Source organism: Anomaloglossus baeobatrachus, chromosome 6, assembly GCF_048569485.1.
Source record: "Anomaloglossus baeobatrachus isolate aAnoBae1 chromosome 6, aAnoBae1.hap1, whole genome shotgun sequence".
Taxonomy (NCBI): Eukaryota; Metazoa; Chordata; class Amphibia; order Anura; family Aromobatidae; genus Anomaloglossus; species Anomaloglossus baeobatrachus.
The window spans coordinates 487703798-487725768 of NC_134358.1; the positions used below are offsets into that span (position 1 = coordinate 487703798).

The 21971-nt window shown below is 48.6% G+C and overlaps 1 protein-coding gene across 2 annotated transcripts in view; it reads left to right on the forward strand.

Annotated features, from left to right (window-relative positions):
* The first annotated feature begins 11212 nt into the window (after nucleotides 1-11212).
* The window catches only part of SP4 (Sp4 transcription factor), a 40696-nt gene continuing 29937 nt past the window's right edge, over nucleotides 11213-21971 (forward strand). Inside the window, exons 1-3 of one of the 2 annotated variants that reach the window (XM_075315387.1) lie at nucleotides 11213-11518; nucleotides 13120-13205; nucleotides 15923-17477. In XM_075315387.1, coding sequence (XP_075171502.1) covers nucleotides 13137-13205; nucleotides 15923-17477 — 1624 coding nt within the window. In that variant the 5' untranslated portion in view covers nucleotides 11213-11518; nucleotides 13120-13136. Of the gene's footprint in view, nucleotides 11519-11622; nucleotides 11910-13119; nucleotides 13206-15922; nucleotides 17478-21971 lie in introns of those variants that run through there. The other variant, XM_075315386.1, reaches the window with a different exon arrangement.

The window sequence follows — 21971 nt, forward strand, 5'->3', positions numbered from 1 at the left end:
TTGGCAATGCTTCTATCTTTGCATATTACCGGCCAGTGCTGTGCACCTGCAGGAGAGGACACAAGTGGTAAGTACACACTGTCCTGTCCCCAATGTCCTGATCTACTGTGGTGTGCCTGCAGCATTGAGAGGCAAACACTGCACACACGATAGATCAGGACACAAACACATGGGAGTCAGAGAAACAGCTGGAGGAGCACAGGCTCCGGACCGGAGGGGAGAAGGAGGGGGAGGGAGGGGAGGGAATCAGCGCTGGGGACATTCATTACCTTAGCAGCAGCAGCACAGAGACTAGCGCGCTCTGCTCTGTAATGCTCAAGACACGTGTTAGGATGGTAGGAGGGAAAAGCAGCGAGGCAGGGAGAGAGTGGGTGGGCGGAGCCACGGGATACAGACCTCCCGCCCGTGGCAACGGGACAAACTCTGCAAAGCGTGATAATCCCGCTGTATCCGGGACGGTTGGGAGGTATGCATTGTATAGAGGCACAAAGGGCACACAAACTGTAGGAGATTAAATTCCACAGCCTTCTGCATTTGTCCCACCATCTACCAATAACCTTCAATGGCAATTCAGGGTCCAGAAAGCTCCATCTTGTTTTGGTAACAAAAAGGCTGATCAGGATCATACTGCTGCTGTAAGCTTTTTACTGCTACGGTCCAAAGTCAGCTTGGATCCGTGGTTCTGGTGAACTCCATCCTGATCAAGTCTGCTCAGAAACAAGTTTCTTTTCAGCAGGTATGGACACTTCATAGGACTCCTGTGTTCATAGACATAATCCCTCCGACAGTGTGATCGAATACAACCCACATCCTTTCTATGTAAGCAGACTATAACACTGGTCCCCTACTCAGCCTAAAGTTGCAATTTCTGTGGTCCTAGGATCGCCCCTCGAATGCAATGTTCAATCGTGGGCCAGTTTTCCACTGCTTATAGAGTCATCTCACTTCTTTCTCTAGCCAGAAAGTTGTCTCTCTCCATCCTGGGTGAGGTACTGATGCTCTAGAGTTGCTATGCCTCAACGGAACCTTTGTCTAAGGTTCTGTATCCTGCTCTTCCTCTTCTGGCTCTTGTTCAGGGCTCCCAAACCACATGAATTCTTGGACAACTAATTATTCTAACTACACTCCATGTAACATGATGAAAAAATGTAGGCATAGCCTGATAACCCCTTGCTGCAGCCGGGTGGAGATTCTTCATCAACAGGAGGATGTAGCAGTGCTGGGTGAGACAAAATGACACTGGGAGGAGCAAAGTGGTGCCCGCAGTGAGTGAGCAATAGATGTGACACTCAGACACCTACTGTGTGTATCAGTAGACCTTAAAAAACCTTGAAAGATGAAGTCAGATAGGCTCACTGAGAAACTTGTGAAATCTGGTGTGAAGAACAGCAAAGGGTGGTGGTCATAGGGAAAGGGAGCAGAGCCTAAAGCGGGCTTTACACGCTACGAGATTCCTACAGCAATCTAGTTGGGGTCACGGATTTTGTGACGCACATCCGGCAGCTGTAGCGATCTCGTTGTGTGTGACTCCTAGGAGCGATTTTGGATCATTGCAAAAACGTCCAAAATCGCTCCTCGGTGACATGGGGGTCCGCTCCCAATTATCGCTGCTGTCGCGTGGGCGAAATTGATCCTCGTCCCTGCGGCAGCACACATCGCTACGTGTGACGCCGCATGAACGAGGAACCTCTCCTTACCTGCCAAACGCCAGCAATGAGGAAGGAAGGAGGTGGGCGGGATGTTTGTCCCGCTCATCTCCGCCCCTCCGCTTTGATTGGGCGGCCGCTTAGTGATGTCGGTGTGACGCCGAGCGAACCGCCCCCTTAGAAAGGAGGCGGTTCGCCAGTCACAGCGACGTCGCTGAGCAGGTAAGTACGTGTGACGCTGCCGTAGCAATAATGTTCGCTACGGCAGCGATCTTCACATATCGTTATAACGATAGGGGCGGGTGCTATCACGCTCGCCATCACTAGCATTGGCTAGCAATGTCGCAGCGTGTAAAGCCACCCTAACCCTGGAGTTGAGACACATATAAAGAGTGAAAGTACTTGGCAGACAGGTATCGAGAGTGGAGGGAACAGTGATGGTATATAGAGACAAAGGAGGTGGTGGGGAGGCTGCTAATGGAGTGGAGTGCATGGAGAAGAGAGGAAGCTCACATATGGAGAGGGGAGATGACTAGTTCGTGGGGTGAGTGTCTTCTAATTTTAAATGAAGGCTAGATATGTGGAATGGTAAGATGGAGTAAAAGTTGTCAGATCCCCCTATTTAAGGCCTCTTTCACACGTCCGTGAAAACCACGCACATTTTGCAGACATGTAAAAGGGGAGTATGGCCCTCCATGTGCCGTGATTTCGGCACACGAATGTTCTCCGTGTGCTATCCGTGATAACACACGGAAAACAGGAATTTTATGCTCAACTCTCCCAGGCACTGCTGTCCATGGTGCAGATGCCTTCCGCGCTGCTGCTTCCGGTCCTCGGTGCAATGAATATGCAATGAGCATAATGAGTGGGGGTCAGAAGCAAATGACAGCAGCGGCAGAGACAGTAGCGCTGGAGAAGGTGAGTGTAGAAATTCATTTTATTTCACAGAAATGTGGTTTTCTCCAGTACGCGTCATACTGATGTCACATGGATCACATCCGGTTGGACCATGTGACACTCGTGCTGCCGGAGAAAAACAGACATGTCAATGTGTGGCGCACACAGACACATGTATGCTCCAAACGGACACACGGTCCATGTGAAAACATACACGTGTCCGCAGATCCAAATTGTCTCTCCAGGGAGGAAGGAGACAAACTCTAGTGCCACCTATTGGAAGTAGCAATCCTAAAAGTAAAAAGTGGCTCTTTAACAAAACTTTTCATATGAGCTATGATTTATGCCAGATCAGAACCTCAATTTGCAGACACGATGTTTCAGGATGATTGCCCCTTGTCAGTGCAAAGTATGAGATCTGATCTGGCTATATGAGAAGCTATAGTGAGGTATAAGGGGAAAACTGTTCTCCAGTGATTTTTTTTTTTTATCATAAAGGTTTTTATTGAGTTTTCAGAAAAATACAACTTCTCATACAACAACATCAAGAACAGGAGCATTGAGTAGCAAGAGGTGGAATAGCCTCGAGCCATTATCAGAATATCAATCTGGGACATTAAATACCCCTTACAACAACAACCTGAACATAGGAGCAGGGAGGGAGGGGGGAAAGAGAGGGGGTGGGGGAAGCAGCTCTACAAGACATTCTTAGGCATAATCAATTTATTTATGGTGTAGGTGTCGGTATCTGGGGGAGGGCCGTTGCATAAAGGGAAGTGGCCCACGGGTGCCATTGTTTAAGTCTCACCGTTCTCTTCTCTAGGTTGGGGGCCAAGTTGGTTTCGTATAGCCAGTGTAGGTTGATCCTCTCAATTAGATCTCTTTTTGTAGGGGGGCTCACCGACCTCCACTTGTATGCCACACAGTACCTGCCAGCTATGAGAATGTGAGAAATGATGTTTTTTAAAAGATCCGGGATCCCATCTAAGCCAATGTGTAGCACCGCTAAGGTTGGGTTTGGAGAAAGGCGGAGACTAGTAACCTCATGGATTAGATTGAACACCTCCTGCCAGAAGTTAGATAACTTAGGGCAAAACCACCACATATGACATAAGGTGCCCCTGTGGTTGCAGCCCCTCCAGCACAGTGGTGACACATGTGGGGAAAAAGAAGCCAGTTTAGTAGGGGAGTTGTACCACCTCAGATGAACCTTTTTTAATTGCTCTATATGATTAAGACAAGAAGAGAACTTGTGGATCCATTTTGAGGCCGCGAACCATTCTTGCGGCGGAAGCGGAGAAGCTAGATCTTTTTCCCATTTGAGCATATATGGCAATTGTTTGTCCGGTTGTGGGGAGTTTAGCATATTATGGATATATGAAAGGCCTTTGATTTTGCTATTTTGAAAGAATTTTTTAATTGAGGCGTGGTCAGCTGTCGTGGGAGCCGGGAGATGAGGAGCGGACTGAAGAAAGTGACGTATTTGAAAAAACTGGAATAGACTGTGTCGGGGAAGGTTAAATTTATCACACATTTCTGAGTACGGGAGTAGGACGCCTTCTCTATAGAGATCTGCTAGGGTGATTGGACCTCCACGTGTCCAGGCGGCAAGATTCAAGTTTGGAATGAAGGCTTCTAGCGATCTAAGGGGAATGCTGGGACCTAAAGCATGTGACACTGGCTTGCTCCACAAGGACCAAGCTTTCTTTAGAGCTGCTGTGGTGGGTAGAAGATCGCCGGGGGACGAAGGGGTTAGGAGCAGGGAGTCTATGAATTGTTTAGGGGAGTGGACCTGTGCCCAGGTGTACTCAATCTGTAACCATCTTAAGTCTGAATCATTCCTCCACCAATCTCGAGCCGGTTCCAGGATAGCGGCTCTGTGGTATGTTAGAATATTAGGAATACCCATTCCTCCACCACTTAACGGGGCATGCATGCATCTCAGGGCTATTCTAGGTTTTTTCCCAGCCCATATAAATTTACTCATTAGCGAATGAATTTTGGTGAGATACCGTTGCGGAATTGTTAGGGGCAGGCACCGAAGTAAGTAGATAATTTTTGGGAGGCAGATCATTTTAAAGGTCTGCATTCTCGCCACCCAAGAGAGCGGGAGAAGAGAAAGGCGAGTAAGTTCTCTATCCAGTGAGGTGTGCAGGGTCAGCAGATTTTTCCGGATCACGGAGTGTAGCGGGGCCAGTATAATACCCAGGTAGGGGATACCCTCGTCTTCCCATTTGAAAGGGTAAAGATGAGAAAGAGTGGCTCTAGTTGAGGCGGGCAGGAAGAGCGGAAAAATTAAGGACTTGGTAATATTAAGCTTGTAATACGAGACTTGAGCGAAGGAGGACAGGATCTCCATTACGTGTTTTAGGGACACCTCTACATTAGTGCAGGATAAAATCACATCATCCGCATATAGACTGATCACATGGTTTGTACTCCCCACTCGAATCCCCGAGATCCGAGGGCATTCACGGATAGTCTGCGCCAGAGGCTCTATAGCAAGGGCATAGATGATAGGGGAGAGCGGACACCCCTGGCGTGTCCCATTGGATAATTCAAAACTCCGAGATATAAATCCGGATGCCAGAACTTTGGCGTTAGGGTTAGAGTATAGTGCCATTATGGCGGTAAGTATTGGGCCTTCAAATCCAAACTTGGCCAGTACAGATTTCAGATATCCCCAGTGCACCCTGTCAAACGCCTTCTCTGCGTCCAAGGACAGGAATACACTGGGGATTTTCCTCCCCTCAGCCACCGCAATCAGGTCCAGCATACGTCTCGTCCCATCTTTCGCCTGCCTCCCCGCCACAAACCCCACTTGATCCGGGGAAATCAGTGATGGAAGGACTTTATGTATTCTAGCTGAGATTATTTTGGCGTACAATTTTAAGTCGCAGTTTAGGAGGGATATTGGCCTGAAGTTTCCTGGTGATGTAGGGGGTTTTCCTGGCTTTGGCAGGGTAGTTATAATGGCCTCTAGATTATTTGGTGAAATATCTGCTGTGGCTCGCCAAGAGGAGAAAAGTCTCAGGAGGAAAGGAGACAGGGTTTCAGTGAATTGCCTATAATAGGAGTTAGTGAGGCCGTCTGGGCCTGGAGCTGAATTTCTTTTGGCTGTGATCACCGCCTGGCGAACCTCTTCCAGGGAGAAAGGGGAATTTAGTTGCTCTAGATGTACTGTAGATAACCGAGGAAGATTAATATTGTTTAAGAAGGAATTAATTGCCGATTGGGTAGGCTTTGGGGCAGTGGGGTCATTTTTAAGGTTGTAGAGAGACTGATAAAAATCAGCGAATGCATTGGCTATTTCCGTTGGGTTGCGTATTGTGGCATTAGAACCCGTCACGAGGTATTCAATTTTGTTTTGCATTTCTCGTTTTTTAACCCTCCTGGCTAGTAAGGCACCCGCCCTGTCACCCATCATATAGTACCGCTGTTTGAGGGATCTTAAATTTTTCTCATAGTCTACCATCAGCAATTGGCGGAGCTGTGTTCTTAGTTTCCTGAGTTCGTCAGATGTTGACATGTTTGGGGCAGATTTATTGTGGGCTTCTAAAAGCGCTATGTGGGACAGTAGAGCTTTGGAAGTTGCCTGACGCCTCCTTTTCTCCCTAGTGGCAATTTTGATAAATGACCCCCTAATAAAGGCCTTGTGTGCAGACCATAGCGTTTCCTCTGTCACCTCCTTGTTGTCATTAAATTTAAAAAACTCTGCGAGGTCGGCCTGCAACTCCTCAGAGATTTGTCTACAGGCCAGGAGGGAGTCATTCATGCGCCACCGGGTAAAAACGGGCGTGCGGCTTTGCTCCTGGACTGTCAGGTATATGGGGGCATGGTCCGACCAAGCTATAAGTCCAATTTTTGAATCTGAGCAATCCAAAATAAGTGAGCTTTCAACCAGAAAGTAGTCCAATCTGCTGTATGAGGTGAACCGAGGTGAGAAGAATGTGTAGTCCCTCTCATTTGCATGTTGGTATCTCCATATATCATGGAGATGCCTTTCTGAAATTATTGTGCTCATTTCCTTCCTCTTTACAGCAGTATTGGAGCAATCCAGAGTGCTGGACATTAACATGTTAAAATCCCCGCAGATTATTTGCTTACCCTCTGTAACGGATGAAAGCTTGGAAAGAAACCTCCGCAGAAAGCTGATCTGACCAGAGTTGGGGGCGTAAAGGGTTGCAATAGTATACTTAGAGCCATTTATGGAGCAATTAATAATGGCGTATCTACCTTCAGGGTCTAAATGTTGGGAATGTAGTGTGAACGCAACAGTATTTTTTACACAAATGAATACTCCAGCCTTTTTTTTTTTCCCACAAGCCAGCAGTATGAAAGGAAATTTAGCATTATTTAACCTGTGCGAGTCCCCCTGGAGGAGATGAGACTCTTGACCACAAATCACGTCACATTTGGATTTAACCACTTCCCGCCAAAACATGGATCTCTTGGCCGGCGAGTTCAGGCCCCTAACATTTATAGACATACAGTTCAGTACCATTGTACATGAAAAAAAGTCTCTTGCCTAGAGCTGCGGGGGGAGAAAGGAAGGTTAGGCAGGAAAGAGGTAACACTGACAACATTAACATCACTAACATTACTGATGTAGGGAGCATCAGTCCACATAGAAAAAAGCCCAAAAAGGGGGCCTGCGGTATGGTGGAAATGTACCGCCATGGGGGCTCAGGGTCCTGGTTGAACAGAACCAGCGGACCTTAAAAGTAGCAACTAAGTCTCAGCCGCGACTCAGACATATCACATAACTCACGCAACAGACCAATCTTCATTCACTTTATCCCTTTGGGATGATCCTGTGGCTCTTGGAGATCTGGCCGGGAGATTTGCCATGTTCCATGAGGATAGGAGCCTTGCCAACTGTTGTGGGGAATGGCAGACGTGGGTGTTTCCTGCACGGAAAAGCAGGATCTTTACAGGGAAACCCCATCTATAGGATATAGCTTCATCCCTGAGAATTTTGGTATAAGGGGCAAATTCCCTCCTTTTTGCCAGGGTTCCTGCAGACAGATCCGGAAAAATGGACAGGTGCCGGAATTGCTCAGACAGAGGCGGCCTCCTTCTCAGGGCTTGCAGCAGGGCTTCTTTGGTCTTGTAAAAGTGCAGGCGAGCCAAAGTGTCCCGGGGGGCATCAGCACTGAGGGATTTAGGCTTAGGGACTCTGTGTATTCTGTCCACCAGGAAATCAGTTGCAGACAGGTCTGGGAGCAGCTCCTGCAGCAAGGAGCCTAGAAAGCTCTGCAGCCCCTTGTCTGGTATGGCCTCTGGAATTCCTCTGATTCTTATGTTGTTTCTGCGGGACCTGTCCTCTAAATCCAAGACCTTGGTATGGAGCTTTTGCACTTGTTCCTCCAGTGCTGCATTAGCATCAATGAGGCTATTGTGTGACTTTGTCAGCTCCTGCATTTTAGTTTCAATGTGTGCTGTGCGACTGCCTATGGCAGTGATATCTCCCCTCAGCTCAGCCACCATATCTTTCCAATCCTGCTGCAGTGATGAGCGAAGGGCACTGAGCAGTTTCTGCATGGTACCCTTGGTAAGCGGTATATCTGCAGCGTCTGTGTCCAAGTCTGGGCCTGCTGTGGATCCCCTCCTGGATGAGCGTGAGGAAGCTGTGGAGGAGGATGCTGCTGCCATTTTCCCTCGTCCCGTGCTGGAGAAGAAGTCTGTAACTTTCGCCGGGGACGGCTTCTTCTGAGACTTTCCCCTTGGCATGCCACGTTCCTGGGTACCTCCGCAGCACTTTCCCCCCGTGTGCAGAGAGATTGGTGCCACTGGTGAGCCGCAGTGAGCCGGTTAGGAGTCGAGGTGGCTGGAGCTCAGCAGCTAGGTGACCGGTGCCATTAGCAAGCAGGCCACGCCCCCTTCTCCAGTGATTTTAATGGGTCTACGTGTGCCCGTCTCTCCAGTGCGTGTGAAAACGGACGTCACAAGTACCGGAGACACGTATATGTGAAGGAGGCCTAAAATGTACAACTCTCCGTGGCATGGTGCAGGAGGTGAGATGCAATTGCTTCCTGGGAAGAAGGTATGCCATTAGAGGAGGTGCTGGTTGCAAGTTTATAATCTGGTGATCTGGTATTTCTTGTGAATACAAAAATCTGCCCCATTTTTATTTCCCAATAATCCAGTATTGTTAGGCTGCTTTCACACATCCGGTTTTAGCAGAGCCGGCCAATCAGGCTCTAAAACCTATGCAACGGATGTGGCGACAAAACCGCATCCTTTGCATACGTTTTTGACATGCGGCCCGTCCGGTTTTGGCCGCTTGCGGCACGCTGCTGAGCATGCGCAGTGGAAAAAAACGCATGCGGCGGCCGCATGCGGCGTCCATAGGCATGCATTGCAAATCACGCCGCATCGGCTGGACAAAAAAACGTGCCAGGCAACGTTCCATCCAGCCGCCGCATCGGCTAAATCTGCTGCATGAAACCGCAAAAACGGGACCGAACACAAGCCCATGCGGCACAATCCGGCACTAATGAAAGTCTATGCAAAAAAAAACGCAACCGGCGGCAAAAAAAAAAACGGTTGCGGTTTTTCTGCAAAGCACCGGATTGTGCCGCACAGGAAAAACCGGATGTGTGAAAGCAGCCTTAGGAGAATCCGCAGCATAATCCAAACAATATATTGTAGCACTTTTATAAGAATTGCTGCTTGTAGAGCCTTCTCCTCACACAGATATATTCCAGGCCACCAAGTCACATTATATTGTGGGCTGTGAGGCCAGAGAATCACTAAACACAGGGACGCAGCCGCCCAGGTGTCTGCAGGCTGCAACTGACACATGGGGATGTTTATCAGTGTCCGAGGTTACACGAGGAAAGGGAGGACATTGGGAAGATCAACTCCCTCTTCTACCACCCCCTGGAGCAGCCCTACTCCCACTGCTGACAGCTGGCCCGCCTCGTCCATGCCTCCCAGAGAGGACAACACCTCAGTCCCGCCTGCCAAACCCTGACACTGTCTACAAGCAGAAGAAGACCTGCGTCAGTCCATGGAACTACAGTTCCCGGCATGCAGTGCAGTGCCTCCATTTCAGCCAATTCCTAGTCAGGATGGCTGTGACGTCATTTTTGTCACTTGATGGTTAAACTCCAGTATAGCAGGGGCGGCGCAGGCTGACTGTACTTCTACGTATAGAACATGGCTCCCCGTCACTGACTGTACTTGTAATGTTCCCGCCTGCAGCCATGTCTGACATCCACCATATATATGTACGCACAGCGGGGACTGAGGCACGACTGCCCTGAATAAATCCTATCTATACAACACAAACTGCTCCTCCGTGGTGTATAGTATCCATCCCCCATACACCCCGCAGGTGCTGAAGCCTTCTCTATCCTATGGTGGGTACCCAAGCACAGGGATCCCTACAAAAAACGACCAATCGGTTCCTATTTTAGAGAAAAATCGTCCAAATCTGCCAATTTCTGTGTAATTAGCCCTCTGTCTTGTGTATGGCACACAGGCGGAACTATGGTGGGTGCCAGGGGCCCCCCAGTAATATTGAACCTTGGGGTTCATTGTTCAAAGGAAACAAATATTACATTACCCTAACCTGTGTATAAATATAGACATGCCGCTTCTGTCTGTACATAGCGAATCAAGTGTATTGTGACAACTACTGCTCATACAGAGGGGGCCCCCGGGAGATTGCCCTGCTCACCTGTGGGCCAGTCCGAGAACAGAGGTCGCATGCATACCCTGACACAGGAGCCACAGAAAGGTCTGCAACTTGTGGATGTGACTGGCCTGATTTGCAATATGGTCATCTAGGCCTGACCTTGCCTGTTGATCTCCATTATAAAATAATTTATGTATGATGCTTGCTTATATAACGCCATTAATTCCTCAGCGCTGTATAGTCATCACTGTCCCCATTAGGGCTCACAATCTACATCCCCTATCAATATGTCTTTGGTGTGTGGGCGGAAAGCGGAGAACCAGGAGGAAACCCAGGAAATCTCGGGGAGAACATTCACCCCTGTCTTTAAGGAGTCTGTAACTACAATAGGTGCTGGGGTTGCAATTGCACCAGGGTCCTGGAGTCTAGGGGGGATGGGGGGGGGGGGGTCAAAAAGTCCTTTTGGCCTATAGAAAAAGACAATACTGTTGAATAACTGGGCCCCCGCTGGATCTTTTGCCTTGGGGCCCCTGAGCTTTACACTTGCAGATGTCCTTGGTGGGATTTGAACCCTGGACCCCAGCGTTGCAAAGCAAGAGCTAACCACTGAGCACATACCACACTGTATACATTTTATTATGGGATGTCGCCGCAGTAATTACAGTCAGTCATGATATATAATTTATATATTTTTATTAATTAAAAAACGGGTGTGCCATCTCTCAGCGCCACCATTGTGCCAAACCAGGACTAAGGGGCCTTGGGACAACACTTGGCATATGGAGCTTTCAGTTCACCCTTTGTGCAATGCAAATGAAGTGTGAATTGAGCTTTAAATAAACTTTATTGTTTATTCACATTACAATAAATACAATATGGTGCAGACATAATGTGAGGCTGTTGCTTACAGCAACCAATCAATTTCCTTCTTTCATTTTCTAACTTTTCCCTTATGCATGAAAGCTGGAAGCTGATTGGTTGCTATTAGCAACTGCTGCACTCGTACTTCTCCCTGACCTACACATCAGGCTGTAGCGCAGCCGGGAGGGAGACGGTTAATGTTCCCCTCCTCCTCCTCCTCCTCCCCCGGCAGTGGAGAGAGGGGGAGGGCGCAGTGTGCGCCACTACCGCCCCGCTCTCTGTATGTGTGCGGAGGAGGAGGAGCCGGGGAGGGGACTCGCCCAGCAGCTGCTGGAAAATAATAAAATAAATATTATTGCTCCACGACCCCTCGGAAAAAAGCCCTAAAAGCCCGCGGTAGCCTGCAGCAGCGGGGGCGGCAGCGCACCGAGACCGGCACTGAGGCGGAGAACAACAGGGAGGACGTGCGGTAAGCAATGGCGAGGAGGGGAGGGACCCGGGGAGGAGGCCGCACCACACACAGGGTTAGGGGCTGGATGGAGGCGATGGATCCCGTGGCGGGATGGACGGGGGAGGGTGGGAGGCAGAGGGGTGTCCGCCCCGGCCCTGGGCCCGGCCCCTCTCCGGGGCTGTCACTCAGGGGCCCGGCTGCGGGGAGAGACGGAGCTTGTACGCCACAGCCCCCTTCTCCAGCCAGCCAGCACCGCCGCCATCCGTACAGGGAGAGACCAGGCCCCCATCCCTCCTCCTCCACATCCAGCCGGCCTTTTATCCTCCCCCGTCCCATCCCCTCGCCTCTTCCCGTCCTCCTGATTATCAGTGCCACGAATAAGTAGTCGCATTATAATACAGCATGAGCGGTACGTAACACCCCCTCCAGCCCCTGCCATCCCGCAGCAGGCCCCCCGGAGACCCCCGGGCTGACAGAGGCTGACAGCAGCCATGGCTGTACTCCAGCATGTGTTACCATACTGTCCTGGGGGTGGGGTCTCATCAGACAGGTGCTGGGGATGACAGCAGTACAGGGGGCTGCCGGTGGGACGTGGTACAGGGGCTGCAGGCGGGACATGGAGCTGCCAGCTTTACGTGGGGCTGCTGGTGGGACGTTGCGCTGCCAGGTTTACGTGGGGCTGCAGGCGGGATGTGGGATTGCCATCTTTATGTGGGGCTGCTGACGCTACGTGGCATTATGTGGGCACTGCCAGCTTTACGTGGGACTGCTGACGGGACGTTGCTCTGCCAGGTTTACGTGGGGCTGCAGGCGGGATGTGGGGTTGCCATCTTTACGTGGGGCTGCTGGCGGGACGTGGCATTATGTGGGCACTGCCAGCTGTACGTGGAGCGGCCGGTGGGACATTGCGCGGCCAGGTTTACATGGGGCTGCAGGCAGGATGTGGGGCTGCTGACGCTACGTGGCATTATGTGGGCACTGCCAGCTTTATGTGGGGCTGCTGACGGGACGTTGCGCTGCCAGGTTTACGTGGGGCTGCAGGCGGGATGTGGGGTTGCCATCTTTACGTGGGGCTGCTGACGCTACGTGGCATTATGTGGGCACTGCCAGCTGTACGTGGAGCGGCCGGTGGGACATTGCGCGGCCAGGTTTACATGGGGCTGCAGGCAGGATGTGGGGCTGCTGACTCTACGTGACATTATGTGGGCGCTGCCGGCGGGACATTGCGCTCCCAGCTCGACATTGCACTGCCAGGTTTACGTGGGGCTGCTAACGCTACATGGCATTATGTGGGCACTGCCAGCTGTACGTGGGGCTGCCGGTGTGACATTGCGCTCCCAGCTTGACGTTGCGCTGCCAGGTTTACTTGAGGCTGCCGGTAAGATGTGGGGCTGCCAGCATAACGTGGGGCTGCTGACGGTACGTGGCATTATGTGGGCGCTGCCAGCAGTACGTGGGGCTACCGGCAGGACATTGCATGCCCAGCTTGACGTTGCGCTGACGGTACGTGGCATTATGTGGGGCTTCCAGCAGTACGTGCAGCTCACTGCAGACATCCCCTCCATCATTGTAATGTCTTGTGGAGTGGGTGACATATGTCAGTGTTCATTATGTTACAGATCAGGCGGAGGAAGACATGGCCAGCGAGGGAGGAAAAACCAATGAGACGGAGAGCAAGAAAAAGGGCAAAGGGTCCGGCTCACAGGTAATCTCCCTAAACATCTGCCATCACACACAAGATTGTCTAGACTTCCCAGAGACCCCAATGTCCGCAGTCACAGCCAGCTATAATATATATTCCTTCCTCATCTTAGTGTATGAATACAAGGACATATCACACCTGCTGCCTAATGTACATAGCCAACCGCACTAATGGTCCCAGCTAAAGTTGGTGCCAAACGATGGATAGGGCCCAGTCCATAGACCACGTCAATCTGTGGCAGGAGCGTTCAGAACCACTTATTTCCTCCCGACATCCGCTGCTCTTCTTTTGATTAGCCAGCCTGGCGCAATGTCATGGTCACAGTATGACGCACCAGGCCGGCTGGTCAAAAGAGAAGACGCTGATTTCTATCAACTCTAGATTCAGCATGAAGACCAAATTGCAGCAGAATATATGATAAAAGCTGAGGACGCATGGAATATGCAGAAGAAGAGGCCTATAAGGTATTATGACCATTAGGGCATACTGCACCGCCCACTCTGTATTTGGGCATGAAGAGATGCTCACTGACAGCTGTGCAGTTTTACCTATACTGCTTGGCTTGCAGATGTATTTCTTCTTGCTCAGTGTCAAATGGGGCAGGAGAGTATGATGCATGACAGACCAAAGATCGCTCTGTACCGTGGATACATCGCAGCATAATGCAGGTGAATGGGGTCACATTGCAACCCCCAAACTGCTATGACAGCCGCAAGCAAATCGAAAAAGTCAGGAACCACTTTGGCTTGTTGGGCCTGATTTATCAAGACCAGCATTGTTCACGCCTCAACACAAATCCATCTCTAGTCCTTGCTGGAGTAAGATTTGTGGTGTAGTGACCGCTGCTCATCATGAATTTGATGAGGGACTGTCCCCACCCCAGCTACACCCCCTTCGTTAGAGCTCAGTTACAATGGCGTGAGACCGCCAAAAGTCACAAAATTTAGCGCAGCCTCGACTTGTGCCAAAATGATGTCTTTCCAAAGGTTTTTACTCCACAATACTGGTGTGAAAGCTTTAGTAAATCGGGTCTTTTGCTTCTTGCAGTCCTAACCACCTGCAATATTCTGCAATGTAGCCGTGGCATAGAGCAATCTTTGGCCGTACTACCTGTGTCTTGGCCAAAGTCACATAGCTCCAGCCCCATAATCAGCAGTTGGAATATTGGTCAATATTCCTTCTAGCGAGTCTATCTCCTTTGATGCAGCGTAGACCAATTTAAAGGAGACCTGTCATCAGATTTGGCGACTATTATTATTATTATTTATTTATAGAGCACCATTAATTCCATGGTGCTGTACATGAGAAGGGGGTTACATACAGAATACATATACAAGTTACAGTAGACAGACTATAAGCTGCGGCCACCACCAGTGGGCTCTTATATAGAGCATTTTAGAATACGGTGTATAAGAGCCCAGTCCTCTCTGTAGAACGTAAAAATCACTTTTAGAATACTCACCTACAGGGTGGTCCGGTTCGACGAGTGTTGCTGCTCTCCGGTCCGGCCCCTCCTCTCTGTGGCGATTGCCATCCTCCTTCAACCCAGACCAGTATGGATGACGTGTCCTTTATCGCGTTGCGGTCCTGTTCAGGGCAGATCAAAGTACTGTAATGTGCAGGGGCAAGCAAAGGTGAAAGACCATATGCGCACGGACCTCAATGCTGGCTTGTGTGGATGACATAGGACACATCATCCATACTGGGCTGGGTCGAAGGAGGATGGCAATCCGAGAAGAGAGGAGGCGCCGAATCGGAGAGCAGCAATACCCATCGGCCCAGACCACCCCCCTAGGTCAGTATTATAAAAGTGATTTTTACGTTCTACAGCGCAGCATGGGCTGGAATGCTGTATAGAAGGGCTCACTAGTGGTGGCCGCAGGTTAGTCACCAAATATGATGACAGGTTCCCTTTAAGAAGATTGGTCAGCTCTTCTGCACACCGCTCTGCTGACCGGAAGGGTACATAGTCTATACATAAAAAAAAAACCAAAAAAAAAAAAAACACAACAACCCAAAACTAAAACCCATTGCTTTTGAAAAATGACAAAAAAAAAAGCAGTATGACTATATCAAATGAATAAAAACCACATATGAGGCCAGTTTCACACGTCTGACATTTGCGGTTTGCGTACGGACTGTGAGGTTCGGCCCGGCTGCTGGTTTCTCTGCCTGAACTCGGCAGACTTGGGCATATTTTTTGTGTTTTGAGACCTAAAACCCTCATCCAGTCCCCACATGATGGTTGTCAGACGTGTGAAATTTTGCCTAACCCAATATTTTTGCCTGATCAATAATTGTGGTGTCTAGGGGGCGCTAATGAGTCATTACTACAGATATGGTGGAGCAATGTAAAAGTCGTTTATTTAAAAAATGGATTAGCACTATGTGAGTGGCATAGCAGTGCCAGCTCTGAGCGTGGGCAGGAATTGTTGGTGAGGCATCTGGCTATGTATGTAGGAATACATCTTATAGTTTTCCTTCTTGAGACATGTGACAGATGCACGTCAATGCGTTGCTGTGACAGTTTGCATCTTAAATAAGTGAACGGTTTCTTAGTTTACTTCTTCAGCATTTCATTTTCTGCCTCTGGTTTCCTGCACTTGCAAATTTGCAGAAACCGTTCTAGGGCCAGGAGATATTTCAGAGGCTGCGACCACTTCCTGTGATGTTCGATCTGATGTTACTGCCAATCTAACTCCTCCTTTCTTTTTGATTAGGACTCGCAGCCCTCGCCCTTGGCTCTACTAGCTGCCACCTGCAGTAAAATAGGAACCACGGGGGAAAACCAAGGTGCTGGACAGCAGCAGATCATCATTGATCCCAGCCAAGGTTTAGTTCAGCTTCAGAATCAACCACAGCAACTGGAACTGGTGACCACTCAGCTGGCTGGCAGCGCTTGGCAGATTGTGGCGGCTGCACCCCCGGTTTCTAAAGAAGGCAGCATAGCACAACAAGGGATATCCATAGCTGCCAGTACAGCAGCGTCCTCAAATAATACCAACGAGAACGCATCGCCGACAAAATCCAAACCAAGCAGTTCTATTGCCACCCCAGGACAGTTCCAGGTGATCCAAGTCCAGACTCCCGGGGGGAACGTACAGTACCAGGTTATCCCGCAGATTCAGACTGTAGAAGGCCAGCACATTCAGATCAGCCCTGGAAATGCTACGGCACTGCAGGATTTACAAGGTCAAATACAATTTATTCCTGCTGGCAATAATCAGGCCATTATCACAGCTGGCAACAGAACAACATCTGGAAATATTATTGCGCAAAACTTAGCAAACCAAACTGTTCCTGTGCAGATTCGTCCTGGAGTGTCCATACCATTACAGCTGCAGACCATTCCTGGGGCTCCACAAGTGGTGACAACCTTACCCATAAACATAGGAGGAGTGACGCTCGCCTTGCCAGTGATTAATAGTGTAGCTGCTGGAGGAAGTTCAGCACAGATTGTTCAACCCACAGATGGTGGAGTCACCAATGGAAATCAGCTGGTATCCACACCCATCACAACTTCCTCTGTCAGTACCATGCCTGAATCTCCCTCCTCCTCCACATCCTCAACCTGTACGACCACAGTGTCTACAACTCTGACTAGCAGTGATACTCTCGTCAGCTCAGCCGAGACCGGCCAGTTCACCAGCACAGCGGCAAGTGGTGAACGGGCCACAGAAGAATCCCCGTCCTCTATCCCAGAGGCTGAGAGCCAGAGCGGCAGTCAGCTGCAGGCAAATGGACTCCAGAACGTGTCCGAACAATCAAATTCTCTGCAGCAGGTGCAAATTGTAGGGCAGCCCGTCTTACAGCAGATCCAGATCCAGCAGCCTCAGCAGCAGATCATACAAGCCATACCACAGCAGTCGTTTCAGCTGCAGTCAGGACAGACCATACAAACGCTGGGGCAGCAACAGCTGCAAAATGTTCAGCTCCAAGCACTAAGCCCAACCCAGGTTCTCATAAGGGCCCCGACATTAACCCCTTCTGGTCAGATCAGCTGGCAAACCGTGCAGGTGCAGAACATTCAGAGCCTTCAGAACTTGCAGGTCCAGAACGCTGGCTTACCGCAACAATTAACCATAACCCCTGTGTCCACAAGCGGTGGCACAACCATTGCACAGATTGCACCGGTTACAGTAGGTGGCACTCCGATCACGCTCAATGCTGCCCACTTTACATCTGTACCCAATCTGCAGACAGTAAGCGTTGCTAACCTTGGTGCAGCAGGAGTTCAGGTACAGGGAGTACCGGTTACAATTACCAGCGTTGGAGGTATGTGAAAGGGGCAAAACCTTGTTGAAATCCTATAAATTCTGTATGTGTTTGTATATGATTAGTTTGGTTACACACTTCCTACCTTCATGGGCTGAGTACAAATTGCAATGTCCGGCTGGACCCAGCCAGGTGTCCTGACACAACTCCACATCTTCATAGGCGATTATGAGGGTACGGAGTTCGAGTCAGGAGACCCATGACCGGTCCAGACACCATTGTCCATACACAGACTGTGAATGGCCATGTATTCATTGTGCGTAATGGGAAAAAATATATATTGTTCTGCACGCCATGGTTGTCCGGCTTGGACTCTAGCTGAGGCCTTGTTAATGTGGATGTCAGCAGTCAAATAGTATTAAGGGCCTTTTTTTCCCGGGGCACTGATCGCCTGTGCAATCATTTTGCGTGAAAATAATTTCAGTAAGCAAACAATGTTTGATCAGATAATTCGCCTTATTGTTTTAGTTGACCTAAAAATCATTGTCAGTTGACAGCACAACCTATGTAAACAAGGGAAGTGATTCTGACGATGATGTAAATGATTTCACACTTATTTTAATGCAAAAACTTCAGAATTACTGAAAAAAATCGTGAATGAGCATGATTAAAAACCGCTAATTTCACTATTATCTTGCTGTGTACAGGATGCTGATGAACGAGCAAAACGCCTCGTTTATTGGTATAATTATCTTTTGTGCTGAGTAAAAAATTTAATTCTCGGACGCGCATCATCCTGTGTAAACGGGACGTGCGCATCTCAGAAACATGGCAGACTATGCGCTCAGATCTATTACTGCTCAGTGGGCATCGTTTGCCTGCATCTGCCTACCTTAGATATGAAGTGCATTCATTACACACCGGCAGCTCACCGAGCCAAAACTGGATGAAGTAGCCTCAACTTTAAATGGACAAGCATTACTAAACTTTCTATGTCAGGTCAGGACACATTGCAGGCAAATTGTGAACCTGTGTTAAAAGAAAACAACATGTATATATGTGTGACCATGTATGTACGTGTATGTATATAATATAGGTATATACAGTGGATCCTTGGTTAAAGAGAACAATCTGTTCTGGGAGTGTGCTTGTAAACCAAGTTACTCGTCTAGCAAAGCAAGATTTCCCATAGGAAATCATTGGAATGCAGACAATTCGTTCCACAACTTGTTCAATGTCACATCCTGGTCCCCTATTGTGCCATTCCACACATGCACAAACACGCACAAACCTATGATGCTCACCTTACCTTCCGTTCCATCGCCGTCCTCCTGGTTCTTGTAGTTTGCCCGTACAGGAGGTGTATCGGGTAACCATCGCGACCGATGCCGCAACTTCCACTACCAGAGCGCTGATGTCAAAGGCAGGAGCCGCTTGCCTCTGATTGGCCATCGTCGCGATGGTTACCCGATACACATCCTGCAGCGGCGAACTGCAAGGAGCGGGAGGCCGGCGATGGAACGGAAGGTAAGGTGAGCATAATATGTGTGTGTTTGTGTGTGTTTTGTGCGGACTGCAAGAGCAGGTCAGAGCGCGGTGAATGTACGAAACCGAAAGTGTGTGCGGTGACTATTTGCTCGTATTGCAAAGCTTGCTCGTAAACGGAGTTACACATTTACAGCAAACGTTTTGCTTGTTAAGCGAAATACTTGCAAACTGGGTTACTCGTTAACCGAGGTTCCACTGTATTTACAGTATATCACACACAAATCCAATTCCGGTCTCTACGGCCAAGTGTCATAAAATGAAATTTTTACATAGCATGGGAGTTTGTGCTGTAATGATATTGCAGCCCTGCACTTCTCGGGCTGTTATGTCACTTGTACGAAATAATTCATTTAGCTTTTTAGGGTTTTTTTAAGGAACAAAACTTTGTTGAGAAGCAGTAAGTAGACTCCACTTACAGATCAGTATCTACAACGGCTGAAATGTACAGATGTGAGTTTGTCCTTAGGCATGTGATATCGGTGACATCAGCTAGGGCACTAAGTGATATTTAGCCACCGCAGTCCTGGTAATTAGAGATGAACGAACCCGATCAAAATCAAGGGTCGCTGATCGGATGCTGAACAAAATTCGTTCGAGCAACGCTGTGCTCAGGTGCGCTCGGTGCTCAGCCCAGTGTGAGCCGCTTGCAGTGTTTGAACAGCGCACACTGGGGGTAACAGCAGCGTGATTGGATGTAGTGTATAACGAAAAAAAAAAAGTTCCTAGTTCCTGGGTTCTTATTCCCTTAGGAATACACTAGATTGGTGGTGATGACTCGGCAGTACCTCATTGTCGCCATCTTGCAGCTCCAGCTTTCAGAAGCATCAGTCAAATGTTAAGCGATGGAGCTTGCAGACTTTAGGCTACTTTCACACATCCGGTTTTTGCTCTGCGGCACAATACGGCGCTCTGCAGAAAAACCGCAACCGTTTTTTTGCTGCTGGTTGCGTTTTTTTTTCATAAACTTACATTAGTGCCGTATTGTGCCGCATGGGCTTGTGTTTGGTCCGTTTTTTGCCGCATGCGGCAGATTTAGCCGATGCCGCGGCCGGATGGAACGTTGCCTGCAACGTTTATTGCTCCGGCAAAAAAAAAAACGCATCGCGCCGCATCCGGCCGCTGCGGCGCATTTTTCAATGCATGCCTATGGACGCCGGATGCGGCGCGATGCGGAAAAAAACGCATCCGGCCGCCGCATGCGGTTTCTTCCACTGCGCATGCTCAGTAGCGTGCCGCAACCGGAAAAAAACGGACGGGCCGCATGTAAAAACTTATGCAAAGGATGCGGTGTTTTCGCCGCATCCGTTGCATAGGTTTCACAGCCGGATTGAGCCGCACTGCTCAATCCGGATGTGTGAAAGTAGCCTTATCCAGTGCGGGCTTTCATCAGTCATGTTCAACTTTGCTCAGAAGTAATTTTTAGATCACAAAACGGACCAGTTTGAGGTGCAAGCCCTAATAAATATTCTTGAGAAACTCTACAACTGTTGCGCAAAATAATTTATCATGGTTTGGCAAAAAGTGGATTATTCAGGTTGCATGTTGTTTTTTTTTTTGTTTTTTTGCTGTGTGTGTGTGTTTATATGTATATATGTGTATATATATATAAAATAGAATGTATTAATAAAAATTTATTCTGCACACAATATCCGCTGCCTGGGATAGTAACTGTCTCTCTGTTTCTCTCCCATTCTCTGTCTGTCTCCCCCTCTGTATATATCTCTCTATCTCTTTGTCTGTCTGTCTCTTTCCCTGTCTGTCTATCTATCTCTGTCACTTTCGCTGTCTGTCTCTTTCCCTGTCTGTCTCTGTCCCTCTCTTTCCTTCTCTTTCCCTGTCTGTCTCTTACCCTCTCTCTTTCCCTGTTTGTCTGTTTCCCTGTGTCAGTCTGTCTCTTACCCTGTCAGTCTGTCTCTGTCTCTTACCCTGTCAGTCTGTCTCTGTCTCTTACCCTGTCTGTCTCTTACCCTGTCTGTCTCTTACCCTGTCTGTCTCTTACCCTGTCTGTCTCTTACCCTGTCTGTCTCTTACCCTGTCTGTCTCTTACCCTGTCTGTCTCTTACCCTGTCTGTCTCTTACCCTGTCTGTCTCTTACCCTGTCTGTCTCTTACCCTGTCTGTCTCTTACCCTGTCTGTCTCTTACCCTGTCTGTCTCTTACCCTGTCTGTCTCTTACCCTGTCTGTCTCTTACCCTGTCTGTCTCTTACCCTGTCTGTCTCTTACCCTGTCTGTCTCTTACCCTGTCTGTCTCTTACCCTGTCTGTCTCTTACCCTGTCTGCATTGTGACACGCCAACATTCCATATAAGGGCGTGGCTGCGCATTCTTCTGAAGTTCTGGCTGCACTGTGGCTCCCAGCTCCATTTGCTTTAATATAGGCAGGTCTTTTGGCGAATAACTGTAAAGCGCGGGGTTAAAACTTCCCCTCAAAACATAGCCTATGACGCTCTCGGGGTCCAGAGCGTGAGTGTGCAAAATTTTGTGGCTGTAGTTGCGACGGTGCAGATGCCAATACCGGACACACACACACACACACACACACACACACACACACACACACACACACACACACACACACACACACACACACACTCAGCTTTATATATTAGATATATGTGTGTGTATGTATATATGTCTGTGTGATATATAAATATATCATTGTGTACATATATGCAGTAATTGTATGTGTATGTATAAAATATATATTTGTATAGGTGTATGTATAACATAGATTGTGTGTGTGTGTGTATATATATATATATATATATATATATATATATATATATATATATATATATATATATATATATATATATATATATATATATATATATATATATATATATATATATATATATATATATATATATATATATGTACACAAAGGCCAGAGTTTAACAAGTGGTGCATGTTTCTTAATAGGTGTGGATCTTGGGCAGATAGTGTGTCCCAAAGTGTAATCTATGCCTGCTGTGATCTGGAAAAAATTTCTGCTGTGTTTTATGCC